Source organism: Hirundo rustica, chromosome 12, assembly GCF_015227805.2.
Source record: "Hirundo rustica isolate bHirRus1 chromosome 12, bHirRus1.pri.v3, whole genome shotgun sequence".
Taxonomy (NCBI): domain Eukaryota; kingdom Metazoa; phylum Chordata; class Aves; order Passeriformes; family Hirundinidae; genus Hirundo; species Hirundo rustica.
Window position 1 is genome coordinate 15,125,408 of NC_053461.1, and position 22,421 is coordinate 15,147,828.

General features: G+C 45.2%; 1 protein-coding gene across 1 annotated transcript in view; it reads right to left on the minus strand.

Moving 5' to 3' along the window:
• Window positions 1-22,421, minus strand: part of LRIG1 (leucine rich repeats and immunoglobulin like domains 1) — a 92,904-nt gene that overhangs the window by 25,363 nt on the left and 45,120 nt on the right. Inside the window, 4 exon segments of the mRNA XM_040075978.2 lie at window positions 4,392-4,535; window positions 5,543-5,686; window positions 7,914-8,057; window positions 9,015-9,152. Of these exon segments, the coding sequence (XP_039931912.1) occupies window positions 4,392-4,535; window positions 5,543-5,686; window positions 7,914-8,057; window positions 9,015-9,152 (570 nt within the window).

A 22,421-nucleotide genomic window follows, 5' to 3' on the forward strand; every position in this document is an offset into this window, starting at 1 on the left:
CCACACATATTGTTTTAACTTTCACACCAATGGCTAACTAAACTGTGTCACACGTCCTGCCGCAATGTGGGCTTTTTTTGTCCAATCATACAGTGACACACAAACTACTTGTTACACCTTAAAACTTTTTACTATTTCTGTAACTCCTTCTATATCCGAACTTTAAAGCCCTAAGACTTTCCACTACCTAGCTTAATATGTCTCTATCTATATTACAAACCCACATTCTTACGGTCTCTAAATCTGGAAGCCTTTCCCAAGGTCTCAGCTCGAACCCTGTGTTCTCTTCTGTACTTAGGCCTGCATGCACAAGATTTTGAGAATTTTCTGTGCCTTGATTTCCCACACCGTGCAGCTGGGTGAGGGTCAGGGAGCACCACCCCTGTGTCCCCACAGGTACAGGCAGGGCTTAGCTGGCTGTGTTCAATGCTCACCCCCATCTGGACTCCCTCTGAGGCTTCCAGGGAGAAGCAGGCCCTGCTCCCCACGCCCTGCGAGGTGCAGAGTGATGTCACACAGATGGATTTTGGAGCTCTTGGCAGGGTCCAGACTTCTGCACTCAGGAGGTGTCTTATCATTCTGCACTTGTGCACAGCCAGCCCCAGGCTCTGGGTGTGGGTGCCTCTGCTCCACCCCAGTCCAGAGCCAAAAGCATTTCACCACAAGGCAATTGAATGCTTCCTTTCATGCACAGAAAGGAGGTGTCTGCTGTAAATCAGCCACCTTTCCTTCCTCCCACTCCCCTTTGTCAAGGAGCATCGTGTACCTTAAATCCTCTCCATTTACAAGAGACTATTGGAAGGTTGTTTTTTTTCCATCTATTTCTTCCCCTTGCCTGTATTATCTCTGGTCTGGGAGATTTTTTATAAGCACTGCTCGGGTAGTAGTTTGGAAGCTGGCAGGAAGGCCTCACACACTGTGCAAGCACTTTTTATCCGGAATAAAGCCCAGCTGTGGAAGGCCAGCTTGGATTGTCAAATGGGGACCTCTCAGAGTAGCAGCAGGCACCGGATTTTCAAAACCACCTTCTTAGTGACCTGGGAGTATAACTCATTTCAAAAGATACGAGAGTTTGGGCTGCTCAACTTTTCAAAAAGTGAAACAGCTTTTGAACAAGCACTGAAATTCTTCACTGTACAGACAAGAAAAAAAAAAAAATTCACTGAGTTCCAAACCTCCAAATTCCTCTTCTAGTACTGCCTGTTAATAAGTCTGCTTAAAAATGTGTCTAGGGCTTGCATGAAACTCACTGCAAAGCCAAAACCTAAGTCCAAACAGACTCATACTCCAAAGCACTGAGAGTGTAGTTTATTTGGCAAAGGTGCTTGCTATCTTTTAGCTGTGTGAGTGGGCAGAGGGCAAGCTCTGGAAAAAATTCAGCAAAGATTAATGAGTTTGAAGGTATGGGACAACATACTTTCATTCCTAAAGAAGCTATAGTGTTAGTTATGAAGAATTGGCATCTGGTCAAAATTATGTCCTCACCTGCTATTAAAGAATTTGGCTTTAAAAAAAAAATTTTTTTTTTTTTTTCCAAAAGTAATCCTAAACCTGGCTGAGAAAATAAATAGTTCCTTTTGATTCCACACATAAGAGCTCCTGCCACAACTGGTGAAGGCATGTTCCCTGTTTGTTTGGATGTCACCCCAAGATGGACAGACAGCAGCAGGACGTGGAGACTCAGTGGTGTCACACATGGAAGGTTCCAGGAGCTACTGCACTTTTTCAGCATGCCAGGGCTCTGATTCCTGCCACAGGACAGGCCAGTTTACCAAACATCAGGTTTCCCTTCTCAGCTCAGCAGTGTGGAATATCTGAGTGAGAGAAGCCAGCAGATCTCTGCTGCTTCCCAACCCTGGCATCTCTCTACCAGTGAGAAATCACTGGAATGAATAAACGGCAGTGTTTGCCTACACAGCCCTTCCAGCCTGGACAGAAGCAGGAGACCTTGAGCACCATGCCACAACTGGTACAGAAAGGAGTTAACCAGAACCCTGTTGTGCAACTGGAGCTGCTGCTGCCAGCCTGTTCTGGACCAGGTACATCTAACACACTTCATTCCCACTGACCAAGCTACAGGTAAAAAGGAGAGATCCAGGAGCTAAGCCACCATTTACCTCTGGTGAAATCCTGTGCTCACACTGTGGTTTCTTCATTAATGCAGATGCTCTAGCACCTGACTGGTGAATACAATCAGCCCTTTCTCATGCTCAGAACAAGGCAAGAGCTTTCTTTCCTTGTCAGCTTTTACATCAGACCAGAGCCTTGGGATCACGTTTTGTCCCAGCAACTGAATGAGAGATAACTCCTCCTTCAGATGACCAACTCCCTCCTTAGAAGACTTTGAAATCCATTCCCTGAACAACCAGTGCTTTTGGGCAACTGAAACCAGGAGATTTAGCAACAGTGGAGGTGAGCAACGATCTTTCAATCAGGAATGAAACATACACAACTAACATAGTGCACAAGTCAGTCCAGATATATCTATGGCTTCCTTTCCTCACCCTTGAATTTCAGCACAGACCTCTCCTCTCTGGCTGTGGGAGTTTCAGTTTGGAGATCTGATGGCTCCCTGCAGCAGCCTTACCCTAAAGGCAACACCTGAAAGAGCTTGTAGTACTTTCAGGGATGTGCTAACACCCACACAATCACCTTTCCCATCTCAGCCACTGTGTCTCTGGCCTCACACTGCAGCACAATCCTGACTGTCAGGCCAGGCACACCCCAGTGGCTCACACCACCTCACACCACTGGGCATTTTCCAAATCTACCCCATCCTGCACAGCATGAGTGAGTCCTGCACCCGAGTTTCTGCAATCACTGCTTCTAAGACAGGACAGCTCACTGTTAGAACTGCTTGTTGGATGAGATCCCAATCCATACCCAAGAAAAAGGACTCAGCATGACAAGCAACCTCCAATCTAAACCTTGAGGGTTTGCAAGACAGTGTCACATAGAAAAGACAAGCTCAGCTCTCCCTAAGAGTTCTGGCATTAGCCCTGCAGCCCATCCAACCCAGGCTGAAATAAAGCTCAGCACAGGCACCAGAGATTTGGTCCTGAGAGCAGAAAGCTCTCCGAGCTGTGCAGGGCAGTGATCTGCATCTGGCTATTCCGAGGATTCAGCTGTGAGTGCCTTGGTAAGGCAGCTTTCCCCTTTTTCGGTGCTTCAGATTTGAACAGATCAAAGGCAGAGCACAGTTCCAGTTCTGATCTGCTGCCTTGAAGATGTCTCCATTAACACTGCCTTAATCTAGCAAAATACCATGTGAGGATCTACATGTGAAGGAACTGCAGCTGTCCACAGAACTGTGCCAGGCATGGGCAGTTCTGCAGCAATGTGAAAAATCAGGTAATTAAACAATCGTGGGTGTATTTAACTAAAACCAAAAATAAAGTACTTCCTTGTGCCCCTAAAAAATAACCAACATCTGAACAAATAATTTGGGTTCAACAGAGGATCACAGGGCTAGCACATTAATTCTAAACATAAAGAAAATAAATGTATCATGTCTACCTACCCAAAGGTTTCAGGACTCGCAGATGGGTGGGCAGATACCAGCCTCTAGTGTGAGAGCAGAGTGAGGCCTCTGGCAGCAGGAAGTTGCTTTACCATACTGCTTTTTGGTGGATAGGAGAATCCCTAACAATGTTTAATACCATTTCCCTGCACCAAGCAGAATGAATTCCAGTTCCACTGACCACGTGTCAAGTTCGTCAGAGAAAAAAATCAAAGCTTTCCACAGTCCCACTGAGGGGACGGCAGCTACTTCTGTAAATACTGCAAGCAGCCCTGCGTCTCTCTCCAAAAAGGCATGAAGCAGTGCCACAGACCCAAAAGACACCCTTGTGGGGCTGCCCTCAGCAGCAAGGCTTTCCTTCATCTGTCAGGCTGTATTCCCAGCTAGAAACCTCAGGAGAGCAAAGCCAAGATATTTACTTTTCAACAACTGAACCCTTCAGGAAGGATAAAGTGTAAACAGGAGAAACAAGGAGAACTGCCTTTAAGGGGTCAAATCTCTGCTGGTTGAAAGCACATTCTATGTAAATACAAAGGATAAAGCAAAACTCCCTTCAGGCTGTACAGTGATTATATGGCAAGCTACAAGTCTTGTAACTCGCTAGCTAAAAACACTGGCAAGCCACAGCTCACAAACTCTCCAGGGCCTTTTGGCACTGTGCACTTTTAGTGGGTTCTAGCCTTTGTTTCTGGTGCAAATGTGTTTTAACCAGGTGCTCTGAAGGTCATAACATCATAAATAACAAGGGCATCACTTAGGAGCCCGCAGTTCCGGCATTTCTGCAGGTTGATACAGTGGGAGCTGTAAGCCTTGAGAAAACTTACTGCTCTCTCTCCTGCCAACATCACACAACACAACAGAATCAACTTACAGCTCGTGCAGCTTCTGGCAGAAGCTCCAGCCATCGGGGTTGATGCGGGATATGGAGTTGTTGCTGAGGTGAAGCTGGTGCAGAGAGGAAAGGCCATAGAGAGAGCCACTGTTCACTTCTGTCAGGCTGTTATATTCCAGGTGGCTGTGGAGAAAAATCAGAAGGAATTGACAGATAAGCAGCACTGGTCAAATGCTGGAAGAACTCCCAAAAAGAACTGGGATTTTAGCAATTCCTACATAGCTTTCTACATATCCATGTGGTCACACGCATGTGGGCATTTCTTGTCAAACAAAGATAGAAATTCATGGACAACATAAAGGAAAGGCCCAGAAGGAGAGATGTAACTGCAGACAGAAGCCCCACTCCAAGTAAACTGGGCTTAAAGCATCCCATTCAATTAGTGTTTGCAGAGTCTCAGTTGTGTGACAGCAGCACCCAGAAACATGTTGCCTTTACCACCTGGGACCTTGCAAACACACTTGGAAGCCAAACGTGTTGGAAGCTTCAGGTATTTCTCTGCAATGACTAAACAATTTATTCCTTGGCATGGAAAGAAAACACCAAGGATGGCCACCTTGGTTTCTAGGTATCCAATGAGGTGGAATAATACTGTCTGCAACGTGGAGTTTCCGTCTATCAGTCAAAACAAATTTGCAGAAGCCAGAAATTTAAAGACCAATTGAGATAAATGCTGAATGTTCAAATTGTCAAACTTCCAAAGGAATAGTGCCACAGTTCAAAAAACAGGGCTGTTTTTATTGAACACCTGTTGAAGCAGTGAGCTTTTGTAAACTGTGGGTCAGCTAAACAGAAGCTGCTGAAGCAGCTCTGGGCATGCAGGACAAAGAGAGAAGCACAAGAAGTGGCGCAGGTGCCCACAGGTCTCTGCTAAAATACAGAGAAGGATGTGACAGCAGCTGAAGGTGATGGAAAGGGTGATGAGGCATTGGCACAGACTGCCCAGGGCAGTGGTGGAGTCACCATCCCTGGAAGTGTTGAAAAAACATGTGAATGTGACAGTCCAGGACATGCTTTAGTGGTGAACATGGTGGTGGTGATGGTTGGACTTGATGATCTTAAAGATCTTTTCCAACCTTAATGATTCTGTGATTCTGTTTAAGGAAAAAGAGCCCATTTGTCCAACTTACAGAACTTGCATTTTGGCTAGACCCCAGAAAGCCCCATCAGTCAGTTTGCTGATGTTGTTGCGCTGGAGTTTCAGGACTTCCAAGCTGTCCAGTCCCTGGAACGTCAGGCCTTCAATCAGGCGGATGCGATTTCGGTTCAGCTCCCTAAAATCACCAAGGCCATACAAGTTTATTAAACCCCAGTCCTTTCTCACCAAGTCATCTGTGCAGCACACAATGGGGACAGCAATACCAACAACTCCTCTGCCAGTGGTTCCCAGGAGACAGCAGAAGAGCACCGGAACTTTTCAATCCCAGAGCTATCCAGGGAAGGCAGCTGGATGCGATCGCCTAAACAAACTCACCCCGGGACAGACTTTCACCACAGAGAAATAACAGAGTGCAGCAATTCTTCTTCATCCCTCCTCTCTCTGCATTTCTTTGAAACCATTGATCCTTCTCATCAATTTTCACACTTCATCCTCCCTCAAGAGCAGACACCATTTGAACCAATACAGTCAAACGTCGGCATTATTTCCCTTACAACCCCTTGTTTTTATAGGACTTGTAACTGCCCAGTAAAAATGTGCTCTGAAACATGCAGGTGCCCCAAAAGCCTGGGCCCAAGAGGAAACTTTATGGCCAAGTTTGAAAGGAAAGCTTTCAGTTCCCCTGACAAATGTCACTTTTTCTTTTTTTTCTACTATCAGAAGCTAATAAAGAGTGAAACAAGTTTTTTCAAAAACAATGCAGTCTTAGTATTTGCGTACAAAAAGGTTTCCAGCCTGATTCATTAAATTTCGTTTTTGTTTCCCTGGATGGGGAAGGACCCCTAAATTTTAGCAATATATTTTTTCTGAATAGCAATATGTATTATCATCACAGCACACTTTACCAACATGTATCAGTCTCGTGGATTGTTTGACCCAGACATACCAGGTGAAAATCCAGCTCTGTAAAGTCCGTGGAAAACTTCAACACAATGTACTACAAGCTGCAGCTACAGGTTTTAAAATGCAACTTTTCCACAGATACAAAAGTTAAACTAAGGATAGTTCCCTACTCAGTGTTTGTGTTGAGGAAAATGGTGGAGGTTACAATATCTAAACTTGTTTTGGAAAAGATGAAGAAGCCATAGAGACTTAAAGCTTACTTTTCAACTGCCTAAAAAAACAATGTTGAACTTGCACTCAAGTTGAATATAATTAAAGTCAAGTAAGCAATAAAGATTTTGCAGGCCTAAAGTCCCTTGTCCTGCTGCACTTCCTGGGCTATTAGTGAAACAGAAAAAGATCTGTACACAAATTCTACACCACACCAATCTGGATAACTTGCAATTCATTCATGTTTATCTGTAGAGTTAAACAACCAGCTCTGAAGCTGTCATTAAGAGCACCAATTACTCCAACTTTTAGTGCAAACTGTGTTCCTAAACAGAGTGAGTTGTTTTCATTTCAGTCCTGCACATGATGCAGTCAAACACAGTGTATTATAAGCCTTCACTCAATGGACAGTAACTTCCAGCTGAGAGGGAACAGACTTTCCAGATGCATAAGCTGATGTGTCTCCCTATCCCATCCCAACCTGGCTATAAACTCTGCATGTGTGCAGACACAACTCCTTGGGCACACCCTGGCTTGAGGATTTCTCTCAGTCAAGAGGCTGACACTTAGAGGTGCGAGTTCCAACAGCATTTGTGGACTTTATGTTAACAAACAGAAGTGAACCTTTTGCCTATCAAATCTGATGGAAAGACTTCAAGGAGCCTTAGGCAGGGCCCATTTCTCCAAAAGCAGCAGAAGGGAAAAGCTCAACCATCAGTGCTACTTTTTTACCATAAAGCATGTTTATAGCTGCAGATGTCTGCACGTCCCCACGCAGACAGAACAACAACCATGTGTGTGTTAACTTATCTGAGCTGCAATTTTCTCTGCCCAAATATCACCTCACAGTTTAACAACCTTGCCTCACTGCTTTTTTTATTGCCACATAAAGACACCTGTGTGGCCTTGAAACACTAACATGGCAGCTGAGTTCTGTCACTCAACAGAAATGTCTTGCACACCTCTCTTGCACCACAGACACCAGCATCTTGCAAGGGATTTGTCTCGCCCTGTCAAGTGCAAAAGATGCTGATGTCTGCTGCAGCATTCCTCCCTCCCTCCCTCCCTCCCCAGCTGATCCAAATAATAGCCTGAAAAGCCAAGAGTTACAAGGCAAAAGGGACCCTTTCCCAGTGTGTTTTCCTAGGAGCTGGCAGAGGACTCCTGCAAAGTGGATTTTACATTTTATAGATAGGTGAGGAAGGGTGACATTTGGTGTATATATCCCCAGGGTCATTTTATCTCATAAAATGTAGCTGAGCTTAATTAAAGTGGGCATTTGTACTCACAGTTGTATTAGCCTGGGCAGCCTGAATGCCTTGACAGGAAGCTGAGTGATCCTGTTTTTACTCAGACGAAGTGTTAGCAGGGACCGTGACAGGCTATCAAAAGCTCCAGGCTCCAGGGTGCTGATTCTGTTGCTCCCCAGGTAGCTGCAATAAATCACAGCAGAAAAATCAACAGTGCTGCCAGAAGTCACCTTTTATCAGCATTTAGTTGGTCTCCAGACAAGCTGGTGAAATGGCAGAGATGGCTTCAAACCAGCTGAATTCTGGCTGCACAAAGGGCACAGGGCCTTTCCCAGAACCTGTGATGAATGTGGAGAATTGTTGGCCATTTCCAAAGAGTCCCTGACATCCTCTGACTTGAACAAGGCAATCAGGAGTGGAAGCCAGAAACTGGAGACTATTCCAGTGCAGGATGATGCTATTCATTCCCCATTTTTTCCTCAGTATCTGTCCCAGAGTCTTTCTTATTTGGATCCTAGTCCTAGCCACAGGGGGCTGTTTCTGCAGGACAACAAGCAAACATCAGTCACAACACCACTCTCTCACACCCTCTTGCAACCAGGAACACAAACTTTGGTGTAAACTTTAATGCAGACTATTTGCCTGCACTTCTTCAAAGGTACCTAAAATACAGATTATTTCATGTTTCTCTCAATATGCAAACATCCTGTTGGGAGGGTATTACTCTGCTTGACCCCATTTTCTTCAAATAATCAGAGACATTTCTGTTCTCAATATTCAGAAAGCCACTTTAATGATGAAATAGTTGTTCTCTCTCCACTCTTCTAGATGCACATGGGTTTGCAGTTGTAAAGACACCCACGCACGAAGGATGTAGGATATCTGAAAGATACCTTTTCTCTGCAACACAATTAATAATAATCTGCATTCTTTATAGCTACGTCAGAAGCCAAACAGCACTCAAAAAATAACCTGACAGTGACAATGTGCTGCCTTCTAACTCTCCTTTGCACTCCTGACAAATAATCCCATACTTCTTATGTTCATTACTACTATTTTTTTTTTTTTTTTTTAAGGTTTGAGGCCCTTTTCTCTGCTGTGGTAACTCAACAAAAGCAGTTCCCAACAAGAAAAACTCACAGCTCCTTTATGTGAAGTCCCTGTGGAAAGCAGCCGTTTCGGATTTCCGTGATGTCATTGAAACTCAGGTCCAACGTTTCCAGGGTAACGTAGGGCTGCAGTTGACTGGCTTCAATGCTGCGGATCCTGTTGTGATGCCTGAAACAGTCAGGAGGAGAAAAAGAGACTATTTAGCTCTCTTAGAAAAACAGAAATAATATCCAAGGCTGCAGCAGGCCCCCAGGCTGGCCCTGAGTTTGTACACTCAGAGTTGTGGTGACTTTTCAACAGCTGTCCGAGGAGAAACCCATTCCAGAAAGACGTTCCCTGATCCCCTCGCTGCTCCTCTGGCTAGAGACCAGCTCACAGGTATCTGCAGGCTTCCAGACACTTTTTTCCTTCCACAGAACTATTGACTCCACTCCTAAATTTTTCTTCCATTATTCTGGGCTCTTCTACAAGCCTGCACTTCCAAACTGGATTTGTTGCATACAAGGACTACAGGGCTGTTTTTGAATCCCAAAGGCAAGGAGAACAGATCAGTGGCTTAACCAACCTGCCAAGAATGTGATTTTCAGAGAAGGAAACAAATAAGTAAACATAAAACTCCACAAAAGTTACATAACATTCTTATTTCCTAAGGATTCTTCTGAAAATTCCCAGCTTTGCACTGTGTTACAATGATTTGTAACACACAGAAATAAGAAAGCTTGCAAACGCTCTTGCAGGCATTTCCTCATCTTTGGTACTTTTGTTCCACTGTGAGATTAGGACAACTCTGCAGTGCCAGTGCTTGCCCAAGCACCAGCTGCAGGATCAGACCCTGCACTGATCACCTCTTTTGCTGCCTTGCCAGGACAGCCTGAGGGATTCAATCTAAGCTTTTTCTTTAGAGGAAGTCCTACGAAACTGCCTTCAGGGTTTCCACAGCCACCAAACAGTTAAATACCTTTAGACCTCATCTGCACTCAACAAGGTCTAAGTAAAAATCACCCCCCCACCGAGTCCTCTCCTCTTGACTCCTTTCTGGCCTGAGTCAGTAGAGAACAGTAATCAATTTAAAAAATACATTGTGCATTAGTCACAAGAGGCAGAGCACATGCCTGATGTGAATTTAGACCAGTCACTGATATTACTGGCAAGGCTCTGAGTGAGGCACTCCAAACAGAGACGCTCAGCAGACACTTGGGAACTTGCTGAATAATAAGAGATAGAAAAGAGGGTTCAGACAAGTCCTGTGCCTCAATCCATCCAGATACCTACTGGGTGAGCAGAGGAGGGGAGAGCAGCCAGTGAAAGCACTCCTGAAGGCAAGTCCCAGCTCCCCTGACAAAGCATCAGCTCCTTGAAACAAAAAACTGAGGGATGTCTGACACAGCTTTTCGGGCACCGAAGCTTACGGCTGTTTAGGAGCACATCTTGTCCAGCTTCACCCCCACTTCAGGCTCTCTCAGGGGTTCAGACAATCCCCTTTCAAAGCAAACCTCCTCCCTTTGACAGAAAATGCCAGCAGCATGTGGCAAGGGACCTGCTCCCCACACCGTGATCTGCTCCTTTACTCTCCCCATTATGAAAACCAGATTGTTTCACCACGACATTTGCTGGTGTCCACAACAGGAAGAGTACAAAATCTGCAACCCCAGAACAATTTGCTTTTGGGAGACTCACCCTTTAAACATCCAGCACATGGCCCTTGCCTAACGCTGGAGAAACAGGCGCAGAAACACTGCTTTGACTCAAGAATTTAGATGGTAATTAATTCAGTGCAGGCTCAGAAAACATTAAGGACAAATTTTACAGCACTATAGCAGTGTGCTGCTAATACAATGCAACAGGGTGTCAAGAAAAATCAAAGGAAAGTCATAATTTATGTCTCCAAACTGGTTATTCCATGGGTTACCTGCACACAGGTCTCCACCACCACAACTGTTTCAAAGGCAGTAACATGGCTGCTATCCAAAGGACCAATATTCATTTACAGCTGGGAATAAAGTCTGAATTTTCACATCCATGCACCTAGTAGGACAGAGGTACACTGCATTTATAGTATAGTGAGACCAAAATACAGGAAAAATCACTATACCCAGAATTTTGTGACCTCCATTAACCAAACACATGTACAAGGGTATTTCTTTCTCCCTAGGACTAGGTTTTTTTGTTGGTGGTGGTTTTTTGTTGTTTTTGGGGTTTTTTTTAGTTTTGTTTTGGTTTTTTTGTTTGTTGGTTTGGGGGGTTTTTTGTTGTTGTTTGTTTTGGGTTTGGGTTTTTTGGTGGTTTTTTTCTGTTTTTTGGTTGTTTTTTTTTTTCTTTTTGCAATTAACTCGATTAGTAGAATCACAAAGTTCAGAATTTTTACTCTTTTTTTTTCCTCCTCAAAAGAAGAGCACCCATTAAAAGTGCATCCAAGCCTGATTCAGGAAAAGTACCTCAACACGGACACAACTGAGAGCAAACCACGAGCACACTTTCTGGAGCTCTCCTCAAGCAGGGGCTGCGAGTTCAGCCCTGATCTCATCTAAGCTGTGATGGCTGAGATGAATCTGGCTGTAAATTAACAGGAAATGAAGGCTTGTACAAACGAACGTGGAGAATCTATAAATCACCTGACAATCCCTACACAGGGCAGTTAAGTCTGCGAGGGACTGAGAGCACAGAGTGAATTTGGACATGAAATGCTCTTCAGAAGCCAATGTTTTTGAGGATTAATATTTTTGTGCTTTGGTTGCTCAACATATATCCACTCTGCCTGCCTGCCAGATCTCCCAACCCATCCCAGAAGACAGACTTGAAGAAGGGAAGAAAAGGACAGGAAAGAACTATTTTGTTTGAGCCATGTTCCCAGTTTCCAGGTGACTTCTGTCTGTTCGCCTCTTGCTTTTCATGTGCTGCAGCTGGCAGATGAGATGCACACGCTATTTTACACAGGCAGAAAAACTGGCTCATTTCTCCCCCTCTCCCAGTCTCCTTCAAACATGGGCTGACTCCAAATGTAACTCTCAGCTCCAAACACCATCCCGGGCCAGTCCCAGCTGGGGAATGTCAGACAGTTCGCTGCAAAGCGCTGCACCCTCTCAGAGCGCTGCACTTCAAACAAAGCCTGTGACTTTTCCTATACACAGCATGTGATATCAAGGCAACATAGCCCAAACCTTTTACTAGCTTGATTACAATTTATTTTTCATTCTTTTGGTGAGAGCCCAAATGTGATTTAACCCTTACTGTTACTACTTGGATCCTCTCAGCTCTCCTGCCTTTGTTCCCCTGTTCATCACAAGGGAGTTTTACAGAAAAGAAGAAAAAAGATCAGCGATGTTACAAATTTGCCTCTCCTCTTTATCACTGACTGGAAAAGGGCTGGATTTTTCCCAACCACTTCACATTGGGTAGGCTTCAAATGCAACAGATCAGATTTTAGTACCAGTTGCCGAAACCAGGCATTAAAGCACAAATAATTGGTGCCTGCATAACCAACACCTCCAGGTATCCTTTCCTCTCCCCACTCCTTAGGTATCACAGCCTGGAAACAGCTTTCCCTGCCTCACTTCAGCCAGTGTTACCTCAAGAGTATACAATGACAGGGCTTCAATATGAGATTGTGCAATTAAGAGCCTGGAGTGGGAGCCAAGTCTCTTGGTTTCTATTCCCAGCTCTGGCACCGACTCATCTGCCTTGGGCAAGTTCCTTAACCCCTCTCTACCTCTGGCTTTCCAATGTGCATGGAATAGGACTATCCAGCTAGGATCGTGAAGCCTTTGCCGAGGACTAAAAATCCGGAGTGAAAGCAGCTCAAGTGAAAAAGAAATCACAGGAACTAAGGAGCCCGTCCAAGTCCATTTAGGTTTGTTTATGAATATGGGAGGACCTGGCTAAAACAACTGAACTTCCAAGTTCATACCCAACGTCATTCCGCAGAGACACCTCATCTGCGGCAAACACAGACCTGGAGCACCCCTGTGCCAAGCTAAGGTAACTCAGAGTCAGCAAAGCTCACTTTTACACTCTCTGTACACATGGCACTCGTTCAGGAACTTCTTCACCCTCGGGTCAGCACCAGCTCCAGCCGCAGAGGGAGAGGAGAGCTGGGCGGATCCACCCTCCAGCCCTTCAGAACTGCCTGAGTCCTGCTTCAACACCCCGAGGTAGCACAGCCTCTCAGCCCTCGCACTTTGCACCGCCCTTGGACAGATCCCTTGGGCTTACAGGAGATCTGGATTAACCTCAGCCAGCCCTTTGCTGAACCAAGCCCGAGAGGACCCCATGAGGAAACAAACGCGCGCTCTCTGCTCCTCCGGGCTGAGAAAAACAAGCAGAACGTTCCAGCGAAGCCAAAGCGTGTTTGGGTTTGCTCTGAGTCGGGAGGGAGCTGAAGGGGGTGGCAGGAAAATAACAGGTGGCGCAAAGTCAAAGGCTTGCAGCATTTCCAGGAACCTCAGCTTGTATTTTAGAGGTAAAGTTACACTTTAATCCCGGTGCGTTTCCTCATTCGAAGCGTCTTTGTGAATAATTATTTGATAAACAGGCTGTGAAACATTTTCCATCAGACCTAATAGTGGAAGAATTCACCTTCCTCTTTGCAGCAAGCAAGGAGAACACCACTCAGTTTAATTTAAACCTTAGCTTCAAACTCCTTGTATGAAATGGATGCAAAGAGCAGCACAAACACGTTCCTTTGTTGTTTGAGCCACGTTCACTCCCCCCCAGCAGCTGCCCACTCGAAAGCTGACAGCAGAAAACCAAAGCAAGCAGACTCTCAGACAGGAATGCACGAGGGGCTTTGCTTGGGCTGATTTAAATACAATCAGCACAAAACCTCCTGGTTGAGACAAAGCTTGAATTAAAGCAGCCGTAGCTGCTGCGAGTCTGCAGTGTAAATGTTCGGTGTGAAGAGAGGCCAAAGGCGGGGAGAAGTCACATGCCTGGCCTTCATGTAGTGTCAGCTTACAGTTCTGGCCAGGCTCACCAGAGAAAAAGGAAAGCTGTAATACAGCAAACCTATTAAACCAGCACCTGTTATAGGCATCAAAAATAAAATCGAGCTTCTAAAGAGGGGCTCTGCACCTCGAGCAGGGTTCTATTAATATGCCAGCACATTTTCAAAATTAGCGTACGAGGGAGATCACAGGACTAGAAAGGGAGAGATTTAAAAAGTTCAGGGTTTGGTTAGTATTTCCAACCTGACAAAGTACTGAAGAAACAAAATGCTGGAGCCACAAAGAGTTATGGGGTTTGCTACTGAAGGACAGGCAAGGTTTGGTGTCAGGGACTGGCCGTGCAAAGGGAGGGAGATCAAAGGCAGCGTAACCGGAGATGGATCACATCCACTGTGACTAACACATGCCTGGAACTACCTGCCCTCCTCCTCAGCTCAGGGGAGATGGAGATCCAGCACTGATCCTTCTAGAAACACTGAAGAAGATCAAAGACATGGGTTCCTAAACTTTCACCTTACATGATTTGCTATTTGATTTTAGCCTGTCACTCACTACACAAACACAAAAAATAATAAATAAAATCATGGTTTCGGAGCAGGGTGCAATGCCTGAGCAATCTTCCTAACAAGGCAAGAAGGGTAACTGATAATCTGGAAGATGAATTTATGTTTACAACAGCAGCAACATAAATGTTTCTGCTTTTCCTGGTCACCTTCTTACGTTCACTAACTGAAGATCTCCTACACAATCTTTATTAACATATGGGAAGAAGGAGGGGAAGAATGTCACCGGGACCTGCACATCAGATTTGACTCAAAGTTCAAACAATTTATCAGTGCAGAACTTCTTACACGGTTTTAACATTTTACTCACAAATTTTACTTCCAAAGACTTATTTCAAAAATCTTTTTCTTCTCTACTGTAACTTGTGAAATGTCTGCCTTGGAAGTGAGAAGTGAGTGAAGCTGCAGAGTGAAGCCATCTCTGCAGCTGAAGATGAAGTAAACATGCAGGTGACATGCTGGAAGTCTGCATCACACCATCCTCCAGCTCTTCCACGAGACCTTCCCAGAAAAACAGAACTGCCTGATGTGCACGAGCCCTCACACTTCCCAAGTGCTCTGGAAAGCCCCACTAGTTGTCTGACACTTTGGGTTGTCATATCAGCCTTTCCAGAATAATCCACGAGGCACAAGATTTTGTACTGTCACAGGAACGTGTATTTTTATCCAACACAAGAACTGTATTTGCTTATGGGAACTGCCCCACTGTCCCTTCAGACAGAGTAAAGCTGCATGGGTTGCTGTTTGGACAGGAAGCAAGGATGCATGGAAGCAGCCCCCAGTTTTCTCAGATGCTCTGAATCACTCCTTCCCTGAGGAATCCTGGCGGATTCCCAGGCTGTCACAGATACAGCTCTGTTTGTTCAGGTGCTGGCTGCACACACAAGAGCAGAGCAGCGGCAGGCCAGGCAGCCACTGCATTTTAGGGTCAGCCACACAAAACAAACCAACCAAAAAAAACCACCACCCCCAAAAAGCCCAAAACCAAATTCCAAACCACTGAAAAAAGCCACTTGCGTAATTTTTTTATGGATATCCAAACTTTCCCTTAAAGTTTATATGCTCTGCCTAAGACCCTAAGTCAGGATCTTCCCTCTCCCAAGCACTCCTTCAAAAAAAGGTCTAAGATGCAGCAAACAAATTCCATGACCCTTTTACACAGTTTTTCACTTAAAATCGTATGTAGGAATAACGCAGGAACAAGCAGATGGAGCTATTCCAACTATATTTAACTATAGCAGAAAATCTGAAGACAATTTCTTCATCTGCTGTACATCAGCTTCAAACTAGATATATTCCAGGGAGCTTTTATTTATCAGGTCATGTTCTCACCCTATTTTGTGGTTTAGGATGGAGAAGCATGAAGCAAACTACCCCCAACTACACACAGCTGGGATAGGGGGGTTAAAAAACAACCTGGGTTTAGGGGGGCGTTTTTTGAGGATAGAGGGGATGGAAATAAAATGCAACCTTTCACAGTGAAGTTACTGTGTTTCTGTTCCAGGTCATGGATGTTTGAAGGCAGAAATCAGTCTGGGAGCTGAGATTTGCTAATCCACCCTTTTAGGCCTGGGAACAGCTGCCACCTGCAGAGGGCTGTGCTAGAAACTCTATTCCCACAAGCAAACTCTTACTCACCCACTGCAGTCAACAGGACTATTCATGTGAGCCCAGTGTGACCCAGGGGCTATGCTCTCAGTGTCTATTAAAGGCTACTCTGCAGCCACTCACGGGACCAAGCTCATCTGCCTCCCACATTGATGGACTGCAACCACTGACCCTGGTGCACTCCCAGTGGCCTCAGAGCATCCTTGTGCCTGGGGTACCCAGCCATGGGCAGATGTTATCCTGCTGCCAGGCACACTCTCAGAGCTCTTTCATAAGGCAGCCACATAGATAAGGGATCAACCATTCTCTTTAGAATCTTTCATAGCAGTTGGACATAATCAAAGGCCTGGATCTGATAAGCAATCATTAATGGGTTTTGTTGGGTTAAGCATGAACTGCATGAAGGAAAGCCTTTCTTCTATTGTACCCCAAACCACCACATACCCAGTGAGATACATTCCCTTTGAATATTTCTGCACTAGCACTGTTTATGTAAACTTCCTGACTTCTTGCATGACCTTACGCTGTGTCCTAGATTCACTGAGGTAAGTCATGTCATTTTTCAAAGCTCTCTCCCTCACTTTGATCTGCATTTCCTTTTGCTGGACTTTGACTTGCCACCATATGATTTTGGATATTTTTTGCAACATACAACTTCCTAAGCCTTCAGCATTTCATTTCATTACAAGAACAAAATGTGTGGGACGGGCAGGATTAGAAGTTAGTCATCCTTAAAACAGAGGCTGTCTTATCTCTTCAGCAGATTACACAACCTGCTATGACATCAAAGCAAATTAAGATTCCTGAAGACAAGACAGTCTCTGTTATGGGCACAGTCCCCCCAATCAGCAACTGGGTGGTTCTAAGAGGACCAGCTCCCTTCTGGTTACACTGGATGTTTCATCAAGACTGTGCTCTGCAGCAGCTTTTAAAATGATGTATTCACAAAGGGCACAGATCCCTTAAACAGGCTGTGCAAAGCATCTCTCATTGTCTGGCACAGCCTCTCTGTGATGAGCCTCCCTGAACGTCTGTGAACTCAGGACCAGAGCTGAACCTCATGGCCCCGTGTGCAGCTTGACCCCAAACCATCTCAGTGATGATCTGCAGAGGATCTGCAAGAGCTGGGGCCAGGTATCTTCACAGGGGCTGCCCAATCTGTGATGCAGTTTGGCACAAGGCAGGGACAGGATCTCTAAGGCACTGAACACCATCGCTGCTGGTTTTGAAAGGGGCAGTCTGCAAGCACTCCTAGCTGTAGTAGCCTTTCACCCCTCCTCCAGTTCTCTGTCCAAACCACTGCTCCCGTCCCTTCTCACATTCCCTGACCTCCATCTGGAGCAAGAACTGGGAAAGGCTGCAAAGGACAGGAGAGGCTCTTCTGAGTGCTGAACTCTGCTAAGGAGAACTGTCCTCTGGGAATAGAAGGAAGAGAGTCATATAAGGTAAATGGCAGTTTTCATACAAGAATGCAGGAAACCACAGAGCTCTGCACCAGCTGTCTGAGTGGGGTCGTGGCACTCAGCAGAGCCTCTTTGAAGGAAGGGCTGCATCAATCTTTGAAAGGGGTCATTCAGTTGCTGGCAGAAGACAGTCAGGTCAGTGTTTCCAAGCTCTACATCTCATATCTTCGGTCTGCTACTCTCTTGCCCTGCCGCTGGCTTTTCCTTTTGTGCTTCTCCCTCAAGGGCTTTCTTCTGCTACTGATACATGCCAGCCAAAATCAATTTTCTATCACAAATTAAATGCATAAGCAACTCCTTGAAGCCAAGAAAGAGACCAGCTTCACCCCACCAGTTTGCTGCTCTGATGGGTTCCTGCTCTCCACAGCCCCACATTTGCACAGTGCCTGTGTCAGGGCTGCTGCCAAGGTCCCCCACCTTATCACTAGCCTCAAAGAGGGGTCAGGTTTGTGATAAGGAAGAACAGACACCTAAAAATCAGATCCAGCCCAGATGTCAACAGAACTAGCACAGAGCAGGGGCTGGAGCATAGACAGCAGCTTCCTTTCATTTCATTGCATGCAAGTTTTATGCTTCTAATCAACAAGGATGGCATTTCCATTTGAAAGCCAAGAATGTCCGAAAGCACAGGGCATGGAGGCACTTTTATCCTTATATCCTGATACTGATTTTAGTTTCTCTTTGTGTAATACATGATCAAAGTAAGTAAGATCCACCACAGGCTAGAGAGCGCATGTGTTTTGTGGGTGGCTTTGTTTTGCTTTTGTCTCTCCAAGGGAGTGAGGAGGGGAAAATAACACAAGCAGAAAAGCATTTCAAGTGCAAACGAAATGCAATGACTCTGCCCATGATGCTGCAATTTTAATCCAAATTGTAACTGCAAGCAGACTTCTTGATAGCCTGCACTGTCTGTGTCTCTAAGCCACAGCGTGACACAGGGGCTTTTCCCACCTTTGACAAGAACACAATGAAAACAGATGGGTTTAACTACACTGATGATAAGGGAGGTAAAGAAAGGACAACACACTTGAATTCATCTTCCACACCATCAAACCGTCTGTCTCATGGAACTTGCAGCAGAAGCTGCTAAAAGACCTGCCTCTTGAAAAAGGCAGCATTTGAAGAAACACATTTTTGACTGGCCAGTCAAACTCCTGTTAACACTTGAGAGATGTAGATAGGCTGGCTGTTCTGTCTGCTCCAACATGACACACACTTGTGCTCTGTTGAAAGGGCTTATCTGTCTTGTCAGCAAGGTCACAGGAACAGGGATTGCCTCTGGGCAGACTTCACTGTGCTCTGCTCACACTGCTCAGCCTGCAAAAAGGAATAGCTCCAACGTGGAAAAGCAGTTAGCAAAGGAAAGAGCTGCTCTTCGCAAGATCAGGCACCCTGTTGCTAATAAAGCTCAACAAGTAGGAAGGGTGGCTTTTGGGAAACCCCAGAACAAGGCATCAAAACATCCAGGGAAGAGGAAATTTGGGTTTTAGAGCAGAACTGCCTCTCTGCTAAGCCATGCTGGCATAAAACAGGCTGTTCAAGCTTCCCCAGTAAAGATCTTGTCAAATCAAGTGTAAGCGTTCACCACCACTTAGCCAGTAAGTTCTTCAAGCTTCTTCAGTAAGACCACTTCGTTCTGCAGTTCCTCCTATTTTGAAAAAGATGACTGCTCTCTCAAGAAAACAACCTTGAGGGCAAAAATATCTTGGTAAGATGACTAAAAGGTGTTTCTTTTCCAGGGCACCTGAGGGTTTATGGAAAGTCCAATCCTTTGGCCTGATTGATCATACTAATCATCACCCTGTTCAGCAACTGCTTGTACAGTGTGTGATCTGCAGCAGATGGACTGGACAGGAAATGATATTTAAGTCTAAAATCCATGAGCCATTTACAGATTTTTTCTTTTGTCATCAACTCTTAATTCTACCTCTGCCCAGCTCATTTTTATCTGCTCAGATCTGACCACTAACACAGTTGTCTTTTCACTCAGACAGCCCTGCACTCCTGTTTCATTTTCCAGCTACCTTTGCTATTTTCCCTGATGTGCAATTGAACATTAAATGGTTTGACAGGCAGAACATGTATTCACCCAACCACTTATTCCCAATCAATATCCACGTGGAATTCCTGTTAACAAGCAGGAGTTATGCATACAAACATAAAGGAGAGTGGCCTCTCAAATGATCACTTCATCTGAAGGTGTGACAGATCACTTTCTCATCTATCTTAACCAGCAATCACATTTTCCACGCTGCACACCCCCAGCAGGGCTGCTTGTGCAAGACAATCACTTTTGACATGATCTCTATTGTTCACTTCTGCAATTAATTGGGGGATTTGACTTGGGTTAAAAATAAGATAAAATCCAGCACATAGCTGGCTTTTATTCAGCTAGAAATGAGCTTTCTATGGACTTTTTTGTTAATCTCTTACAATCTGCACATAGAAGGATCACATTGAAGTGAACATTTTCTTCATCCTACACTATCCCTAATGGTGCCAGTGTTTTATGCCACCCAACTTAAACCCCCCCAATTCTACCCCCACCCCTGTTCTTACTCCTCTCTGGGCATCTATTTCATTCTCTGAGCAAGCAGGATACAACCAGGATAAATGAGGACTAACTGGTCAATCTCAGTAGGCAAGCAGGAACACATACGGAGAGCTTCCTGATATTGTGCAATTTTGCTAAAAAACTGAACTGGCCGAGCTTTCAGAGAGGAAAATGGAGAGAGAATTTTACCCTGAAATAATTCAACTTTACTGTAGCTTCAACTGCACTTTCACTCACCTCTGAGCAAACTTAATTGCCACTGCCAGCAGTTTTTAAGCAGGAAGCTCCAATATGCTAAAAAAACTTTCAACTCAGCAAGTTATTTATATTTGAAATCTGCTTGGTCTGTGAAGACTAACAAAGGAATTGCTTTTGTAGATGTGTGCTTTATTTGCCATATGCCATTAAATGAGAGTCAATGTACCACAGATATTAATAGCAGCAAGTTTGGGCTATTCTAAGGCTCAAATATGAAGCTATTTTTCATACTGACCTTAACAAAAGATCACGGTTGCAAACGACCCTAACAACTGATCTAGGCTTGATGTGCAGAGGGACAGAACTTGGAAACCGCTTCGTGCATTGTACATAAAGTATGCACCTGGCCTTGGAGATGCTTTACATCCACGAGTTCCATCTGCCCTGAGGCAGATCCTCTTCAGCTCAGAGGAAGGAGATCCACCCAAAGGGGAATTTACTTTGGGGTGTAATGAATATGTGTGTCACGCACAAAAAGATCCTCTTCCAGGATACCGACTCCTAACCTTGTGCTCTGTCCCACAAGGCCACCGGTGCCCTCTCCTTTCTCCAGACACATACTAACCCAGCATGGCCTGCAAACCAGCACAAAGATGCCAGAGCAGAGCTGGCCTAGCTCAAAGCAATTCTCTGTCACAGAAGAAGCTGCCATGGCTGCACAAAATGCTTATCCTTGTTATTAAATACATAATAGAGCAGCCTCCAGGGCTAACTGGCATTTCATGAGCTGCCACCAACTTTCACTATCGTTATCCTCTAGCCAATTTTTAATCTCTGCTGTGTGTGCCCAGATTACTTTCTGATGCTCTTTTGTTGAGTCTGATAACTATGTGCTTTACTGTTGATTTTCTAGAAGAAATGATCACTCATTTCCCTGGAATAGCCTCAGATCCTTTGCCATTTCCATGTGCTCATGTTATATCTAAAAGCTCAAAGAGGACATGCAAATTATTAGAACAGTTCCAGCAGCCCAAAAGAGAAGTCAAAACAGCATCTCTTCTGGTGCTTGGGAGCACATGATTAATGAGAGTTTCCTCCACTGGGAAAGGCTCCTGCAGTCTTTGGCCTCAAAAACTTGCCGACTTTACACACCAGAGCCTTAATGTGAACTCAGCAAAACAAACTTAAGAGGTAGGTTTCAGAAATATCTTATGCCAATACACTGCTGCACACTGAACAGCCTGACTGTCAGCATTCTTTTAATTTTCTCTTTCCATATTAACATATTTCACACCCAAACCCAGATGCTCAGTAGTACAGCCTGTAGTGTGGACAAAACTCTCCATCTCCAAGGGGAATTGCCTAAGCAAACACTGGAGAATTGGCCCCTGCAGACATCACACCTCACAGGTGATGCAAGCAGGGGCTGGGGGTGAATCTGCTCCCACTCATGTATCTACACACGCCTACACCACCTCGCCTTAGTTCCCAGAGAAAGTTTTCTTTGGGCCAATAATTAGTAGGAGTGGAAGGCAGCGTGGTTTTCTGAGCTGCCCAAGGCACGTCCTGCACACAAGCAGAGCCTGGCTGACTTCAACCAGACCCCGCGCACTGCTGCGCCTGAGTCATCTGGATTTTGTGCTTATGAGCACAAAACCTCTTGCTGCGACCCAGATGGAATTAACAGAGTAGTCTCCTTATTTCTAATTGTTAGATCATCCCTTTTTAACTCCAGCAAAGATGACTTGCAGATTAAACCCCTTGGGGGTCAAGGCGGTTGTTCTGTTTGTACAGCAATTAGCACAGCAGGATCCCAGGCCACAAATGGCCTCCAAGGCTATGTCTGTGCTGTTGTGTTAGCTCAAACCTCATTCTTCCTGTAAGCCAAACTTCCCAGCTCTCAACACCGCCTACACAGAGGCTTTTACTCTGGCCTAGCCAGGAACACAAAGTGAGCTCACACCTCGTGCAGGGACCAGCTCAGGCTTGAGCTGCACTCCATGAACAGCAGAGATGGCAGCAGCTTTGAGCTCTTCCCTCTAACGGGGGTCACCCCGAGAGGCTGCAATGGACAGAGCTGCAGTTCTGATGCTCAACCAAGTCTGCACCAT